Source organism: Coprinopsis cinerea, assembly GCF_000182895.1.
Source record: "Coprinopsis cinerea okayama7#130 chromosome 3 map unlocalized cont3.3, whole genome shotgun sequence".
NCBI lineage: Eukaryota > Fungi > Basidiomycota > Agaricomycetes > Agaricales > Psathyrellaceae > Coprinopsis > Coprinopsis cinerea.
In genome coordinates this window covers 3,058,605-3,076,262 of record NW_003307542.1, presented here as the reverse complement: position 1 = coordinate 3,076,262, position 17,658 = coordinate 3,058,605, and the positions used below count along the sequence as shown (strand labels likewise).

General features: G+C 51.4%; 6 protein-coding genes across 6 annotated transcripts; 5 read left to right on the top strand and 1 right to left on the bottom strand.

Annotated features, from left to right (window-relative positions):
• Positions 1–554: 554 nt before the first annotated feature.
• On the top strand, positions 555–2,867 carry CC1G_02306 (hypothetical protein; the record flags this gene model as incomplete). The annotated part of the gene is made up of 3 exons (XM_001830803.2): positions 555–1,733; positions 1,792–2,619; positions 2,676–2,867. 3 exons carry the CDS (start codon positions 555–557, stop codon positions 2,865–2,867), a joined length of 2,199 nt encoding a protein of 732 aa, XP_001830855.2.
• A 405-nt stretch (positions 2,868–3,272) lies between these two features.
• Positions 3,273–5,889, top strand: CC1G_02305 (ribonuclease H). The gene is made up of 8 exons (XM_001830802.2): positions 3,273–3,466; positions 3,663–3,731; positions 3,781–3,846; positions 3,915–4,221; positions 4,302–4,492; positions 4,543–4,661; positions 4,712–5,358; positions 5,420–5,889. The coding sequence occupies exons 1-8, from the start codon at positions 3,305–3,307 to the stop codon at positions 5,767–5,769; spliced, it is 1,911 nt and encodes a 636-aa protein (XP_001830854.1). The 5' UTR covers positions 3,273–3,304; the 3' UTR covers positions 5,770–5,889.
• Positions 5,890–6,263: 374 nt separating this feature from the next.
• CC1G_02304 (hypothetical protein) lies at positions 6,264–10,465 on the top strand (the record flags this gene model as incomplete). The annotated part of the gene is made up of 8 exons (XM_001830801.2): positions 6,264–7,006; positions 7,074–7,101; positions 7,165–7,442; positions 8,037–8,145; positions 8,204–8,795; positions 8,852–8,983; positions 9,035–9,140; positions 10,015–10,465. 8 exons carry the CDS (start codon positions 6,264–6,266, stop codon positions 10,463–10,465), a joined length of 2,439 nt encoding a protein of 812 aa, XP_001830853.2.
• Positions 10,466–11,783: 1,318 nt separating this feature from the next.
• On the top strand, positions 11,784–14,205 carry CC1G_02303 (sphinganine-1-phosphate aldolase; the record flags this gene model as incomplete). The annotated part of the gene is made up of 13 exons (XM_001830800.2): positions 11,784–11,809; positions 11,870–12,097; positions 12,158–12,404; positions 12,461–12,716; positions 12,778–12,903; positions 12,981–12,999; positions 13,055–13,291; positions 13,326–13,364; positions 13,415–13,487; positions 13,542–13,578; positions 13,627–13,680; positions 13,734–13,965; positions 14,017–14,205. The coding sequence occupies exons 2-13, from the start codon at positions 11,876–11,878 to the stop codon at positions 14,203–14,205; spliced, it is 1,731 nt and encodes a 576-aa protein (XP_001830852.2). The 5' UTR covers positions 11,784–11,809; positions 11,870–11,875.
• A 407-nt stretch (positions 14,206–14,612) lies between these two features.
• Positions 14,613–16,438, top strand: CC1G_02302 (hypothetical protein; the record flags this gene model as incomplete). The annotated part of the gene is made up of 1 exon (XM_001830799.2): positions 14,613–16,438. The coding sequence occupies one exon, from the start codon at positions 14,613–14,615 to the stop codon at positions 16,239–16,241; it is 1,629 nt and encodes a 542-aa protein (XP_001830851.2). The 3' UTR covers positions 16,242–16,438.
• Positions 16,439–16,566: 128 nt separating this feature from the next.
• On the bottom strand, positions 16,567–17,062 carry CC1G_02301 (hypothetical protein; the record flags this gene model as incomplete). The annotated part of the gene is made up of 2 exons (XM_001830798.2): positions 16,567–16,763; positions 16,840–17,062. The coding sequence occupies 2 exons, from the start codon at positions 17,060–17,062 to the stop codon at positions 16,567–16,569; spliced, it is 420 nt and encodes a 139-aa protein (XP_001830850.2).
• Between the last annotated feature and the right edge of the window lie 596 nt (positions 17,063–17,658).

The following is a 17,658-nucleotide window of genomic DNA, read 5'->3' as shown; positions in this document are numbered from 1 at the left end:
CGTACCGTCCGCCTCATGTCCCTAGACATGTCGGCGGTATCCAACCTCCGATATGGTTAGGTCAATGATCGCTTCCTCTTCATCTCACGGGACCTTCAGCGTCGCCCAACGTACCTTCTTCTTAGCACTTAATGTGATTGAGTGTGATTCCAACCCACACGCAGCGGATACCATCGCTAGGGGCCGTGCAAACCATATGGAGGTGATTTACCTCTGGCCGTTATCTTGTGGTTTACCTCGCCAAAGATCGACGAAGTTGGTAGCCCAGAACCACAGGCGGAAAACTTGCTCTGACCCTCTGTCTGAGGGCCTTTATGCACTGGGAGTGGTGAGTCCTCTTTTGACCTCATTTATAAATCGTTGACCCAATTGCTGAGCAGGAATGGGAGTTTTTCTCGTATTCGCCAAGTTTTCGCCTGCGGCCTAACCCCTAATTCGAGCGACGCGAAAAGACGCGTGACCAGGGCGGAGTTGAACGAAATTGGTTCGGCGCGCCAAACGCGTTTACTGGAATCGGCCCTTGCACGTGATGCCTTTGCTTATCATCAACAGCCATGTCCCACTCTCTCCCCCCGCTGTCGTCCTTGACGCGAATACCACAAAAACAGTCCTCGATGTCGAGAACAGTGTTGCCGCCGCTTGAAACGATGACGGGCTACCGCAGGGCCCATGCGATCCTCTCTTCGTCCCCGCCCCGGTCGTCCTCCCCCCCTGGTACTCCATATTCCTCGCGACATTCCCACCATCACCCCTACATTCAGTCGAGCCCAACGCTGGGTAGCGGTATCGAGTTGGCACCCCTACAGTACCGCTCAGATGATCCGCCGTCCCTTTGGATCCAACACGAAAGTCAGCTACCCGTCTCACCCAAGCAGCCCCAATATGCCTCATTCGCCCGGCCAAAATACGCATTTGAGGACGAGACCGACCTGCCGCCATCCTCCGAGTTCGACATTGGGGACCCGAGAGACGACGCAGAAATGAGTCTTCCGGAAATGGACTCGGAAACCACAAGTGAAAGCACTCCAGGTCACGGGTCCACGTATTTCTCAGACAGCGAAGAAGAAGGGGTCACGCATGATGGAGAGGGCGATGATGGGTTCGGGTACGGAAATGGTGGATTTCGAGCGACCTTTTTTCGGGTGTCTGCAGAACGCGGGCAATGGAAGGACGATCCACTGGCATTGAAAGCAACGACCACCGCTGGCCTGCCAAGAATCCCATTGCGACAATCCATGCCTACTCTATCTCGTCCTTCGTCAGTGGAACCATCGGTTACGGCACGGCCTATCTCGGAACCTGTGGAATCTTCCAAACCTCCAGAAGCCTGTTTGCAAGTTCCGGGTGACCAAGATCGTGTTGATAATGGTCTCGAGGTGACAGCGGAGAAAGAACCCTCCCCCGCACTTTTGGATGGACCGCTATCCAGACTTACATCTCCCGCACCTAGTGCCAAAGAACTCACCCCAGAGTGCGACGGAAATGGACGTTACTCCTCTCCCCTCCCACCCTCCTCTCCACCTTTGTCCCCGATGTCAGGCTGCCTCCCGTCCCTGTCCAGATCAGTCTCGCCTTTGTCCTTTGCGCCATCTTCGCCGATGTCGATGCCTCCGTTGTCTCCTAGGATCGAACCACCACCTCTGTCGCTTGAAGAGCCTCCCACTCATGACGCCAACCTTGATGTCAGTTCAAGCCCAGTGCATGAAGCTCAAGTATCTTTGACTGATGACGCAGTGAGTTCCTTTGTTGTTCTTACTGCCTCGTTTATCTTGCTGACCACGCATCTCAAAGATTTCCTCCGACCCCATCGACAAGACGTCATCGCTCGAACTGGAAACGCCGTCTAAAGACTTGACATCCCCCGGTCTTCCCAAGCCCCAGCACGCCGTCGCCGAACCACAGTCATCACCACCACCGCCCAGCTCTGCAGAAGCTGCACGCTCCAGTACAGACCCAGTATCCCCGTCAGTCGAGCTACAAGGCGCCGGAAAGCAACGATCGGCCACCCCAGAACCTTCAGCTTCATCGTCCAAGCAGAAATCGAAGAGCAAGAGCGGCCTCAAGAGTTCGCAAACGCAGTCGGACAACGATGCTTCCACTAAATCAAAGTCATTAAAGCGAAAACAGCCTCAAGCTGCTTCACAAGCTCCGTCAAAGAAACAGCGGGTTGCGTCTGAGCCTGCTTCGACATCGGAAGCTAACCGTTCACAGAAGACGAAGAAGTTGGCGAAAACCCCTCAGGCCGACGACGATGATGCCATGGCGGAGGATGAGCTGCCTCAAGCGGGACCATCGAAGACCAAGGCCAGAAAGAAACAGACGAGACGGTCACGAGCGCCCCAGTTTTTGCATGATTCGCCGCAGAAGGTCGACCCTGCTGATGGACCGGCTGAGCCATTTGATGAGGAGCTGAAGGGCATGCTTATCGAGTGTATGGCGACGTCGCGGGCATCTTCTATGGCCGTGTCTGTCCTTTGCAGGACTGTGCTTCAGACCCATCCGTACCTTAAGGAGCAGAAGACGGAGAAGGAGTGGAGGAAGGTCGTGAACCGCATCCTTTATACTGGTATGGCGCCGAGAGGGAGCGGTGTATTTGGAAAGGTCGACAGCAGTGGAAAGGTGTGTAGCCTGTCCTTGTCTGTGATAGGCGCTGCTGACTGGTGTCCCATTTCCAGGATGATTCCGATCGACCTTTGGAGGCTCAGTGGTTCTATGTTCCCGAAATGGATGAGGACCAGGATCGTGCAGCGCTAATTCGCAGCATGATGCCCCGGCCTGCAAAACGCAGCGAAACCAAGAAGTACAAGCAGTACTATTGGCGACCTCTTGACAAGATCTCGCGTTGGGATCCGGAAGATGACCTGTAACCAGCATCTTCGTCATTTTTCACGTTCTGGCCTTTTTTCGTCTTTATTTTAATGTTTAATCTCGTTTACGTTCTTCATGATCATGGCATGGACCTGCGCTCGTGCTTCGGATTTCATTTTGGAGACACTTTTATTGCAATCAATTACACCCTGCATTTTTCCATTCGCTTCGTGCATACTTTTGTTGTAGCCTGTCCATGTTGTGCTCATTTTTTTTATCTTTATTACATTCCGTATATTTGTACCCCAAGCCAAAATGTTGTGTCTAGTACGTAGTAGTAAGTAGTCAGAAGTGAAGTCAAAAATGAAAATACCCCGCGTTGAGTCGAAGAGGGATCCGAGGACCAGCGCTTAGCCAAGCAAAACCAAGCAGGTTTATACATTTTCGGCAACATTTTCTTTTGGCACCAACGGTCACCACAGTTCTGACCTTGACCATGAAACGGGTGCAGGGCGGCGCAGACAGCGCAGCAGAGGGACCTGCTTTGAAGAAGACGAAAATAGCAGGGATGAACGAAGTCGACGACGGTAGTAATGGCTGGACGAAAATCGAGAAACGGAAGAAGAAGAAACAGGTCAAAAACGAGGCCAAATTGGATGTGTGTGTGTGTTTTCTTTCAATTTTTCGTGCCTCGTTTCTTTTGTGCAGTTCCTGGCCTGTCAAAGGCAAGACGGGTGAAACCCCCGCAGAGGGCCCTTTGTTTTTCTTTTCAGCTAACCGCCATGACTGTCCTTTTCGTTCACGATTACTATGGGTATAAGCCGTGGGTTTACTCACCGTATCATTATTACCAGACGGCGCAGCCGAGGTTTATGTATTCGAACCATGAAATTCTGAGGAGGAACTATGCTATTGGCATCGAGGTGCGTCGTCGTTGTCTTTGAATGAAGCCCAAGCTAACAAGAACGGTAGGACGTGAGGGATCTGGCTCTCCATCTCGTCGCCGACGCCCCGCCTCCAGGATGGCTTCGCGTAGAGGTGCGCGCACCACTTCATTCATGATCGACGACGCCCACATTAACCGCAATCCCCAATACTTTTCTTAGAATGGCCAACTCGTACAGAGGGTTGTAGTCCTCATGGTCCCAGGACTGACCAACGACCTGCTCGGTATGCCCCCAATCCCGACCAACGCGACCACCAACCCCAATTTACCGCTCGCCATTCCTTTGTTGTCGTCTGAGAGCTCTGCGAACGCCGCTGCTATCCCGTTCATTGCGACTACGTTCAGCCACGCGTGTCCTACTCGCGCGCCGGGGGACCAGACTAGGATGCACAGTGTTATGAGCACCTTTTTTAATAGTACGGTTACGCAGGAGGAGAAGAGGCGGAGGATGAATCAGAGGTTGAAATGTGCGTTTTTCTTTTTCTCTTTAAACCTCTTTGAAGGGCATTTCGTTCTTGGTGCTGATTCAAAGACGTCCGTTTATTAGCAGAACGACCAAAGGACGATCCGACGCAGTATTTGTTGTCGTTGGAGCAGATGATTGAGAATGAGTACCCGATTCCGTCGTATATGGCGGATGTGTTTGAGAAGCCGAGTGGGTGGTTGGAGACGCCGCAGCCTGCGAACCCGCCTGTTCCTGGGTCGAAGCAGAGGATTTATGCCATTGATTGTGAAATGGTGAGTATCTGCTGTAATCGTCTCTCTCGCCTTTGCTCATACTGTGACAGTGTATGACGGAAGATGGGAAGGAGTTGACTCGGGTCTGTCTCATTGACTACCACTCTGGCTGCGTGGTGTACGACCAGCTGGTGAAGCCCTCCAAGCCAATCACGGACTATCTCACTAGGTCAGTGCAATCTTTTGTGTTCACTTGGCAGCATCTCATACGTTTCCCAGATTTTCTGGAATTACCGCTGAACAGTTGTCCTCTGTGACCACCACGCTCGCCGACGTCCAAGCTCACATCATCAAACTGCTTTCTCCTCCCGCCACCAACCCTTTTTCGATGCAACCGTCAACGGAGCCGCCGCCGCCTACGCCCATCCTCTTGGGGCATTCCTTGGAATCCGACTTGAAGGCTCTGAAGATCTGCCACCCCTACTGCCTCGACACGGCTCTGATGTACCACCACCCGCGCGGCCGGCCACTCAAACCCGGTCTCGCCTGGCTCACCAAGAAATGGTGCGGCCGCGAAATCCAAACGCGGGGTGAAGGAGGGCACGACCCCGAAGAAGACGCACGCGCCTGTCTCGACCTGCTCCGACGCAAACTCGAAGAAGGGCCTGGTTTTGGCGAGTACAAAACCGACCAGGAGTCCATCTTTGAGAGGATGTCGCGGGCAAACCGGAGGGCTGGTGGTGGGCCTGGCACGATCCGGTCTGCTGTTGTGGATTTTGGGAATCCGGCGCAGATGCATGGGAGTAAAGCCACGACTGCGTTGGCGTGTAAGAGTGATGAAGAGGTTGTGCAGAATTTGCTTGGTGCTGTTCCGTCGCATGATTTTGTGTTTGGGAGGTTGATGGGTTTGGCTGATCAATTGGGATGTGCGTGTCTTTTTGTTTACTCGTTCTTTTGTGGGAGGTTGGCTGATGATGTTCTGTGTAGGGATAACGCAGCGTGCTACCGCCGATTCGCCTACTCCTCCTACTCCCAACCCACCAGCAACCCCGGAGCAGATTACGGCCACGCTCAAAACGCTCAACACCCATCTACAGACTATCCATTCTTCTCTCCCTCCTCGCACCGCGTTCCTTTTGTTCACGGGACACTCTGACCCACGCCGGATGACGCAGTTAAACGCTCGGAAATCGGCCTTTGATACTGCGCTGAGGTCGGGGAAGAATCCTGATGAGCTGCCTGATGATATGAGGTGGACGAGTGCTGATTCGAGAGATTTGGAGGAGGCGGTTGAGTTGACGAAGAGGGGGTTGTTGTTTTTGGGTGTGAAGACGTGATTGGCCTGCGTCTTAAGTCTTTGTCTCTTTACTTGATGTCTACCTTTTTTTTATGTTGCATCTTCCCTGTGTTACACCCTCGCTCGCTCGCTCGCTCGCTCTCTTCCCCCTTTCTTCCTACTACCTATGACTACCTGATGATACCTATGGTTACAGTTATGGCTTCCTCCCATTAGTGAATTAGTAGTAACGTTAGGATGGTGTGGATGTTGTTGTGGCTCTGGTTGGCTATGCACGTACTGTGTATAATCTGTGTCTTTATGGTCGTCGTTTTGTACATATGCTGTATACCATGTTATCCAATGCGATTGGCCCTCTTTCCTCTTGTTCTGTTGAGGCCCCCGCTATTCGCTCCCCGTCCGACGTCCCCGACCGTTTCAACGTCCGCCATCCGCAAGGGATGATGACCACCTTTGACGTGCGGGAAGTAAACAATCACCATGCCGCACAGACTCAGTGACCGCTCTCGACATCTCTTCCAAAACCCTCCCTAAATGAGGGGCAAAGCCGACTACTCACCACTCTACCTCGTGCTCATCGAGGTCCTCTCCCTCCTCAGCCTCACGGTCCGACCCTCGCGCGATAGGTGGTTATGGTTCATCCCCATAGCTTTGCTCAGTGTTTATGTGGTGGGTTTTACGGCTTCGGAGGACCTTGTTGGGGATTATAGTCAGGGGTTGTGGGTTGTGACGAATTTGTGGATCGTGTCGGATTTTGTGCTGTTGACGGATGTGCAGAGGGTGTTGGGGAAGGGAGGGAGGAAGGGAGAAGAGGGGAGGGCTGGGAATGGTAATGACGGGAGAGGGAAGGCTATATCCGAAGCTCCGTTCAGCCAGAGGCTGAAATGGGGTTTCGAACTCTTGATTTCGCCTAGAGGCATGGGCTGGACACACGCCTCCAACCCCTCGCACCGCAGCCTCCCCAAAACCTCAAAATCTCGGTGTATCCAGCAACACCTGCTTTACCTTGTACACTGTTTAATCGTCTACGACCTCGCACAAATTGTCTTCACTTTGAATCCTGCGTTTGATCGGAAGACGGGGCAGAGGTTCTGGTGGCAGCCGTGGTGGGTCAAGCCGAGTGTTTTGGCGCATACGATGGCTTCGTATGGGGGTATGGGAGGGGTATATTGTGTTGGGACTATTTTGGTTGTTGCGGTTGGCTTAGTGCAGCCGGAGGAATGGCCGTTTATGTATGGGTCGGTGTGGGAGGGGTATACGGTGCGGAGGTGCTGGAGGTGAGTGTCGAGTGTTTTGAGGTTGGTGGTTCCTTTTGTTGAACTTGGTTGGGTTTGGGTTTTGTAGTAAGGTTTGGCATCAGAATATGAAACGGGTGGGTATCCATCCTCTTTCTTGACTATTATCTTGGCGGCTAATGAAGATTTGGTGGATGTAGTTCATGATGGCGCATACGAACTACCTTGCCGACATCCTTCACCTCCCACATTCATCCCCCCTCCGACGATCCTTCAAACTCTACCTCTCATTCGCCATCTCCGCACTCATCCACTACTGCGGCGACTACATGCTTATCCAGAGCTGGCACGGTGCTACGGGTGCTCTCATTTTCTTCTTCTCCCAAGCCGTTGCCATTACTTTCGAAAGTGCTGTCATATCCGCAGCTAAAAGCTTGCTTGGATTGAGAAGGGCGACGTGGTGGACCAGGGCTGTAGGGTATGTGTGGGTTATCGCGTGGTTTTCGGTTATGTTGCCGGTTTGGATTGAGCCGCATGTACGGGTTGGGTTTATGGATGGTGGGAGGTATGAGAGTTTGATTGGGAGGGCGGTGGGGTATATCGTGTCCCGCTTCAAGTAGTAGGTGGCTACGGTATATCCGGGTATGATGGTGTATATATGATGCTCTCTGTGCTGTTTAATACGCGCGACGGTTGCATCCATGCTGTACATTTCGTTACAGTAAGCTCTCGTCAACGCATTCCACATCATCGTTGTCGGCTGAATACGGTTACCTGATGTTGGTGGTTGTGATTTATTTGGCTCGGCGCCTATTCTTGGGCGCTTATTACCATACAGCTTGTGGTGACCAGATATCGGGACGATGATGGTCACAATCATATTGAAGGAGGGTAATGATAAATTTACTGCCCTGCCGAGACGCGCTCTAGTTGCTGTGCGTAATTCCCTTGCAGCTGGGCGCGGAGGGCAGATTGACAGCTAGCTCGTGGCTCCGCCCTACAGGAATAAGCATGTACAAACCAATCGATAAGGCGCCTCGCTGTCGCAACGAAGTTCAACTGCTTGTAACAGGTCAGAACTCGTGAACTTTGCACTCTTACCCTCTGAACCCTGGAAACACCTTCGATCGTATCTGACGAGAAAGAACGTGGTCGATCCAGGATTGACAGAGCCAGAGAAGGTGGGTAATAGATTTACATCGTATAGCCGATGATGAACGATTTGACCTTACCCTATAGATCAAGCTGGGATGCGACGAGGAATTCATCGAGCGATTGAAGGATCCCGACAATGGACCTCGGAAGGCGATCATCCGCGTCATATGCCGAGAGGTGTACGCGCTTTCAGGGTTGCAGGGCGATCTCCATCCGTGCATGGAGGAACTCCTACAAATATGCAAGGGAAACAAAGCCACGCTAGTCAAGATGCTTCAAACCGACTTTCTCAATAGCAAAACGCCACTCGAGTTCATTTTGGAGATGCTCCCGGATGAGTGCTTTGCGGCGCCATCATTCGAGTGTATGCCTCCTGTGATTGCAGCGCTCGCAAGTGTCTTTCTGCCCTTTGAAGAATCGGTTGCTTTTCAGCAGCTGATGTCCCACTGCCTCAAGAGAAATGGGAACGCCTTGTACCAACTTTTCAATCGATATCGAGACTTCGACGAGGGGGACGCAGTGATAACCCGTTACACTGTCACTGTCACGGCCACTGCTTCACAAGAGCCCTACAACAGGCCTTATGTATACATACATCGTGCCTATCTGGAGATACCAAACTTCCCCGAGCGGTTGATGATAACAAACAAAATCGACATTCGTTTCATTGCGTTCTGTGAGTGTATTGAGGTACTTTATCGAAACCACAAGCCCTTAACACCCATTTTCCAGATACCGTATTCTCCTGCTGCATCTTTTGCGATTCGAGTGGATCATTCAAACTCAAATTCGAGCATCAAGGACCAACTTCTGACACTCGTTCTGCAAGTGCTAATGGCTACGACGCGAGTCTGAGCCTATCAGGTGCGACTGGCTATGTTTCACTGGAGCTATCCTTTGATCCCTTAGTTATAGACGGGAAGTGGAAATCATCAGAACTGCCAGTGATTGTTTCAACGAAGCCACAGGGCAAGAATGATTCTGCTTATACAACCGGTACTTTTGACTTGGCTCGTACCAGGTGTGTAATCTTGCTGCAAGTGTGCTCTCTTCTGAGCCTCATGAACGTGATCACATATCAGGACATTAATCGGAAAGCAGAGGATTTTGAAAGGGACTATCGAGATTGCCACCAGGAAAGGTTTTGTTCGGCTCAAGGTTCAGTATCAAGCTAACACTGTTTGGTATTCAGAATATAGATGATCTCCTGAAGGGTCCCCGCGGATGAAAGCCGTACGAATAGTTTGGCCAAAGATCATGTGTCGTCTGTTAGTGGAAGATATATGTACCATTTCGTAGTTTACTGAGTAGAGTCCGCCAAGCGACGGATAGGTATACGCCAAACCTTCTGTGCCGGACGCTTTGAATCACAACAGTTTCCTTCCTCATTCTCTGGAAACCCAGCCTTCGTGTGCATCTTTGTCGTTTCAATACCTACCCCGTGCCACACGTGGGGGGCCTACAAGCATGTATAAACGAAAGGCCATGATGCTCCAGCTAAGGCAGCGTCGAGTCGCGTTGTCGATAACGTCCCCAGTGCATACCCTTGCCCTCCCTCGACACGATGACTACAGTTGCAGGGCCAGTGGAGCTGGATCAAACGGAACCCGAGAAGGTAGCCTCTTTAATAGACGCAGCGACTAGCTACTAATAACGAGTTCAAATGATCCTTGTAGAAGGAGTTGGCAATGGATTCAGAAACCTTCCTTGCCAGTCTTTCACAAAAGGACAACGAGACGAGGAAGAAGATCATATATACGATGTGCGAGGGAGTCTACGGCTTGACGGGACTAGAAGACACGCTCGACACTTGCCTGGACGCTTTGCTTCAGCTATGCCACAACGACAAGTCGCTGCTTTCGAAGATGCTGATGACACCATTTATCGAAGGACAGACCCCCTTTGGCTGGATCATTAGAAGCTTCCGGGCCAGAGGAGTTTTATACAGCGCCGACACTGGAGACTGCGCCAGCGATCGTCAAACTTATCGGGATCTGTAACTTCGAAATGAGGAAAGAGCATTTGCAGGATCTGACAGACGCGTCTCAAAAGAAGAATTCCAACTCGTTGTTCCAGCTCTTCAATACTGCCAGGAGTTATTCCTACTGCTCCACTCGTTATACTGTCAAGCTCGAATCCACTTCGAAGATACAATTCACCATTCCAAACTTCCCAGAACGAATGCTCATGGAAGGCCGGATTGACTTGCGCTTCATTCTCATGAGTGAGTCGATCGAGTCTCGGGTGTTCGAATTGGCATTGACCAAGATATACCAGCAAGGCTGTGGACCTTTTCCTTCGAGTGTACAGGAGGCCCAGGCGTTTGGAGAACTACGGCAAACGTGAGCAGCGGAATGGCAACTGGAAACGCCTGGATTTCCCTTTACTTAGCACGTAAGCCGCCTCTTCATAATTACGGTTCCAGCTCGAGGAGTACTACTAACCTTGAGAGAAGGAGGGGATCAAGTAGTGCTGTGCAACTCAATGGCCATTTCAAAGAGACGAACCACCGTGGACAGTGCTGTCGAGTTAGATATCACCGCGATCAAGTTGGTTCATCCTCCATTCCCTTCGCTTTCCTCCGTATTGATATTTATCTCGCAGAAGCTTCCTCGAAAAGGATCGCACGTTGAAAGGTCATCTAGAGATCGTAACTAGATGACTGCCCAGCGACCCTCGGTGAAGTCCTGGAGAGTGAATGGCAATAGCAGCAGACATTGAATATGAATCTTTGAGTCTAAACTAAGTTTAAGCGTCCCAGGAAAGGCATTCGTGAGAAGACCTCTGAATGCGGTTACCTCTCGTCGCATCCTCAGGTTTTGGCCTTCAGTGAACCTGGTATGTGCTGATTCATGATGTCGATTTACATCTGAGCCCACAATGAACGATGATACGAAACCTGTTCCAAGCCCCATGTCCTACGACTGTGGATGTTCAGAGGAGAAGAGCCGCAGCGTAGTTTCGAAAGGAAATACCAAGGGGATGGGTTCAGATGATTGGAGAAACCGTCTTTCGATAGAGCCCAATTGGAAGAAAGGTACGTCTTGGGAAGGAATCGCAGTGCTAGCGAAGCTGTGTTGACACTACTTCATTGATAGATCCATGAGTCCAATACCAGGGAGACGCCAGTAATGAGACGGGAAATGGCAGTCCACGCACTTCGCCTCTGTTCAAGCAACACTGACGCTGGTGAACTACGCTTGACTAGAGCTGATCCCAGGGAGCCTCGTTGTCCCATAGGTAACTGTCTTGCCAAAGAGCGTCCAGAAGTAAAGCGCGCTCGATAGAGTCCAAGTCGACCGCAGGTACATGAAGGAGTCACAGCCATCGTCGAGCATAGATTCGAGTTATTAGACGGAGAGAGTGAGTGGTAGACTGTTCCTTGCAGAGTCCGCTAGCGTCAGGAGACACTGAGAAGTCGTTAGCGCACATAGAAAATAAGCGTTGAGCCATGGCCTATAAGGATGTCGGTCCCTAGTCCTATGGGATTATGGGATACCAAGCTCGACATGAGAGTTCAGGACAGGGCTGGCTTTTCACAGGTTAGGAGCCTATCCGGAGTCGAAGGTAACCGGAAACCCGATCATCAATGACATCACTACACGTGACTCAGACCGCCGAAATAGCGCCGCGCAGTCTTGTGCCGCGACTTCAGCCTCTTTCTCTCAAACCACCGACTTTGGTTAGAAGGTCAGGACTGTTCTGAACAATTATGGATATCGTTGTTGGTACTGAGCTGTATATCTACAGGAAACAATGGCCTCCTCGAACTCGAGATCTTCAACGGCGCTTTCGTTGCCAACAGTTTTCGCGAAGGAGCTGCTTGCACCGTTGTTCGGGACGTTGTCCAAGATAGATATCGCGAAATCCGCGCTATTCTACTATGTTATTGCCATTTACTCGCTGAAGGCGTACAGACATCTTCGAGCCAGAGGTGTAACAACCACTGGGAAGGAGGTGTTCAACTATGTATCGCAGGTGAGTTCTCAAACCCACTATGAATTGACTATGCTAACTGAGACTCATTCTATACGACAGTTTGTTGTCCGCCTCATCCTCCGAGTGCCTTCCACAAAGCGAAAGGTCGCTGCTCAAATGGACAAGGCGAAGCTCGATGTGGAGAACAAGCTGGTTCCAAAGGGCCCCGACGTGACCCGACATCTGGCATTGCCTGAAGAGGGCAAGTCCATCGAGTGGATTCTCGCTGAGATGGACAAGATGGACGCCGAGCTTGATGGCAAGTCCAACGTGTGGCGCGAGGGCAAGCTTTCTGGAGCGGTCTATCGTACGTTTAGACTTGAACCGAGGAAAGCCATTGGACTAATGCTTCGAATCCCATAGACGGCGGAGACGACTTGCAGAGGATCATTGTGGCCGCTTACGAGCGCTATTGCGTCTCAAACCCTCTCCATCCTGACGTGTTCCCCGCAGTGCGCAAAATGGAGGCCGAAATCGTGGCAATGGTTCTCAAGCTTTATCACGCGCCAGATGGTGCTGCTGGTGTGATGACTTCTGGAGGAACGGAGTCTATTGTCATGGCCGTCAAGACCTATCGCGACTGGGCGAGAAAGGTCAAGGGCATCACTGAACCGGAGATGTACGTGTCCAGTGTCCTTTTGGCGTTGGGTAGGAATTTGACATCAGCCTCTCATTTAAAGCATTATCCCTGCTTCAGCACACGCTGCCTTTGACAAGGGCGCGGCCTACTTGAAGATCAAGGTACACACAATTCCTGTGAACCCTTACTCGCGGAAGGTTGATATCAAGCGCGTTCGCCGGGCCATGTGAGTAATCGACGAGTTCTTGTTTCGTCACGCGGCTGTCTGTACCTAACTAACGCCTATTCCTCGTTCTCTTTCAGCAACGCTAACACCATTCTCGTGAGTATAGCTACCGCCTTCCGCGCATGGTCCAATCTGATTGTCTGTTTCTTAGCTTGTTGGTTCCTGTGTCAATTTCCCCGACGGAAATCAAGATGACATCGCCGCCCTCTCCGATTTGGCTGTGCGGTACAACATCGGCCTGCATGTTGACTGCTGTCTGGGTAGCTTCATCGTGCCTTTCTTGGAGCCAACCGGCCTTTCTGGAGGTAATGGAAAAGGAAAGTACAAACTTGAACCCTTCGACTTCAAGCTCCCTGGTGTCACTAGTATCAGCTGTGATACACATAAGGTGTGTCATTCCACCTTTGCCCTATTTTTCATAGGCTGAAGACATTCGTCTCCAGTACGGATTTGCGCCCAAGGTTCGTTCACCCCCGGACAGATTGGGAATGATTCTTATGAGATTCTCTAGGGAACATCTGTGATTATGTATCGCAGCTCTGAACTCCGGGCGTACCAATACTACATTAACCCGACATGGACTGGTACGTGCCTTTTGTTAATCCTTCAAACATGACGAAATTCTTACGTCGCTTCAGGTGGTGTTTACGCCAGCCCTAGCTTGGCTGGATCACGGTAAATTGCACCTTCGTTTTTGCTTTCGCTGTCTCACGTTCAATACAGTCCTGGTGCTCTGATTGCTGGAGCGTGGGCTGTCATGCAAGCAGTCGGTACCAAGTAGGTTTCCGCCCGGTGTCTCTACCAGTGCCTTGGACTCACAATCTATTCAGAGGATACCTCGAATCGTGCCGAGCAATTGTCCTGGGTGCTCGACAGATTGCTGACGCCATCACCTCTTCGATACCCGAACTGTACGTCCTGGGTGACCCGCCCGCAAGCGTGGTTGCTTTCGGAAGCAAGCACCCCAACGTGAACGTTTTGGAAGTGGGTGATGCCATGAGCAAGAAGGGGTGGCATTTGAATGGCCTCAGTGGACCTCCCGCTGTGCACATCGCTGTAACGGTACGTACTGTCGCATTTGGAGCCCAGCGAAAGCTAAAATGGCCGTTGTAGCGCTTGACCGTGCCACTCGTTGATCAGTTCATCGCTGACCTTAAGGACGCCGTCCGGGAAGCCAAGGTTTCGCCTTCCGGGCAGGGAACGATGGTCGCACTATACGGTTTGGGCAATTCGAGTGCTGTTGGACCTGACATGGTCGGCGAACTGGCGACCGCGTTCCTCGATGCTTTGTACAAGGCTTAAGTTGTGTTGTTGGTAATGTCCCATTTTGTGTTTGATACCCCTGATAATGTATGTATTTTAGAAACGCACTTGAGCAGAGGTGTACAGGGCCTATGGACTGCCAAACCGCTGAGGCTGAAATTGATTCAATCACCGGCAGAAAGCGAATTTCAAAAGTCCGCAGCTGGGGAAGAACGCAACTTTTTTTTTAACTCTTTTTTTCTCTCTCCTCCATTCGCAACTGACGACCGACCTCTTGCCGTTTACCCATGGACCCCATCGCCTCATCTCCAACGATTGTCCAGGAAGCGCGCGCCTCGCTGTTAGAGCTGGAATCGGCGGACAAGAGATGCGAGGAGGAAATCACGAAGCTAGACACGCAGATAGCGCAACTCCGCTCGTACCGGGCTGGAATTCAAGCAGCAGCCATGCACCACAAGAGGATACTGGCCTGTCAGGTTTTCGACAAACTACCCGTCGAGACACTTGGTCGCATCATCTACTTTGCGGCAGAAGCTGCCAGCGAGTGGTGGATACGCGGGAAAGCTGAAATTTTGTCGCTTACCCACGTATCCCAACGATGGAGGACGGCGGCACTCACCCAGCATAGCGTATGGAAGGATTTCGAGATCAGCCTTCCCCGCTTTCGATGTCGAAGTGCCTCTTGGCAGCCATTCTTGCAACTGGAGCCTTTGATGGAGCTTTGGTTTCGACGTGCAGGCAGTCTGCCGAAGTCGTTGTCCCTCGTGTTCCAAACGTATGGAAGCTCTTCGCATTCCCTTTGCGCAATCTGCTCCCCGCATGTTCAGTCCATTCTCCGAAAGTTCGGTCCGTGGCGATCTGTTTCGCTCAGACTTGGGCACCCGCGCTGCGTCGAGAAGTTGGGAAATGAATCTTGGAATTCGATCGAAAACCTTTCCCTGTATATCATGCGGGATTGCCACCGTTCGGCGCTCCGACGTGATTACCAGTTCCCGTTCGCAAGCATCCCTACCTTGACGATGCTTAAGATCGATTCCCTCGACGCAGATGGAACGTTCAAGGACATCAATGCGGCCTTCTTCGCCTTCCCCGCCGTCTTCTTGCAGCGTCTTGTGGACCTCAAACTCTACACGCGGTCGAACAACAGTCAGCTTCTCCGGATCGTTCAGCAGTGTTCCAGTCTGGAGCATCTTTCCCTCGCGATCGGATCATCGGTTCCTGCCAGTGGTCACCAACTTGAAACCTCAGAACCACTCGTCCCCTTCCTCCTCCCAGTCCTGAAATCATTGTCGATCGACCTGCTTGAGCTCTGCCTCCACTCCGTCCTCGGAAAGCTTATTTGTCCTCAATTGATCGAATTAACGGTGGAAGGTCATGAAGCTGATCCTGTGGCGGACGCAGGCGAGGATGGAGACGAAGACGAGATTTGTTTTCTCGACATCCTCGACAAGTTCATCGACCGCTCTTCATGTGCCCTGCGGAAGCTGGATGTCTCCTTTCCGTACTCCCCCCACCTCGAGGATGCGCCTGACTCGGTGGATTTTCACTTTGTCAAGTTCCTTCAAGGGTCTTGCAGGCATTTGACTTCCCTCTCCCTCTCCAATCTTACCAAGGTCACTGGGAGCTTCTTGCAACCTTTTTATTGCCCTACGGACAACTACCTTCCGCGACTCGAAATCATCAGACTGCTTCTGGTTCCAAAGGAATTCAAAACGCAGTCCCTGTTCCAGCTCATCAGCGCCCGATGGGCGCAATCCCAGGAACAGGAAACCCATTCGGCAACTTCAAGCTCAGTAACACCTCTTAAGAAGGCGGAAGTTACTTTCCATTTTCAAGAAGTGCCCAACGTAAAGCCGTGGGTTCCGAGCGCCTTCTTCGAGGCGATTGAGGGAGGCTTGAAGTTGGATGTAACGCCCACTGAATATTCGCCGATTCCCAAGGCCCGGGATGCAAAGGCGTGGTCCAGGGGCGACTTCGACCTACAAAGCGTCAGACACATTTGCCGGTGGGCGCGGGAACAGGCCAAGGAAGAGATGGAGTGGTATCTGTCCCATGCCGAGTCGGACCATGATTGAACTTTGGACTTGAAACCGAAGTTTTTGCTGTTTGTGCGCTCTCTACATACTCGCCGCTGTGATTAATTCTTTCTTGGGACGCTGTAGACATTGTCGATTACTCTTACTCCGTAGGCATGTATTTCTGTCTGACGCCATTGACTGTCCCATACATAGAACGCTGGACCGTTTTGGCAATTCGACTTTGTATTCGATCATGAAAGTGCAAAGTCGACTAGCAACGCGATGGTGATTGTACGAATCCGAAGCCATGCGAGCCATTACAAATGAAGCCAACAAGTCAGGTAACATAAGCTCACATGTTCGTCGAATGTCGATTGAACGATCAACGGCGCAACGACCTGGAGAGGCACGCGCACAAAGCACAGGTGCCAACCACGATGGTAGTCACTCCAATTAAGCACGCGGTGGGATGCTTCAAATAGGAAGATCGCTCCTCAGGGGTTCCTTCGCCACGTCCAGAACGGTCCGTCGAGGACATTCTTCCCATCTGCAACGCGTTGATCTTGGCGTCAAGGTGATCTGCACGCAGGATCGTCAGATGATCCAAAAGTCGGTGAGACGGTACAACCGGATAGAGGTGGGATAATTGACGCACCGTTGGCTGAGGTGCACGATGAAGAATCGATGAAAGCACAGTCGTAGAAGGCTAAGCCACGACAATATGCGAAGGAGCCTTGTGTCAATGGAAGTCGCCTCTGGTAAAGATTGACTGGCTCCATAGGCGGAGGTGGTGGAGGTGGTCTGATATTCCTTGGATGCGACGGCTCGGCGCGCATAGAAGGGATGGTTTGGTCTCGCTGGGCTGGCTGGGAGGACATGGGGGAAGCCATTGGGGGGAATTAATTGGGGGAAACGTGGGTTTTAAGCCCAATAAAAGCTGTGGTACCAATTCCTGTCACACTGTAGTACATCGCTTGAGCAAAAAAAGGGAAAGAGCAGAGAAATGTAGAATCTATAATAAATATTGGAAGAGAATTATAAAGGTTTAGGGCTAAATGCCAGGGTATGCTCTTATGAGCGCTGTTAATTTGATCGATTCAGTGCCCCCAGAGCGACTGTCAGTGGTGTCCCAAATATATTCATATTTTGAACCCTATTATCGAGCATTTTTCCCGCTGCGCAGTCCACCACGATCACCACGCAGCTTCCTGTTCCCCGTACAAGGCTTATCATTCTCAAAGAACGTCGGTTGTCAAACTAGCTTTCAACTATACACGGGAATTCCGTTCGCTTCTAGAAGACGGAGTTGTTTTGCTTCTCCTCGTTCACCCTAATGTCGACGATGCTTACTATATTTATCTGATATGTTCCCAGAACATAAGTCTTCAACGGGCACCAATCGACCCTCGGAGAAGATATCTCTGACGTGGGTCTTTTCCAAGTTGAGCAGATGCGACGGGTTGTCCCTCGTTGC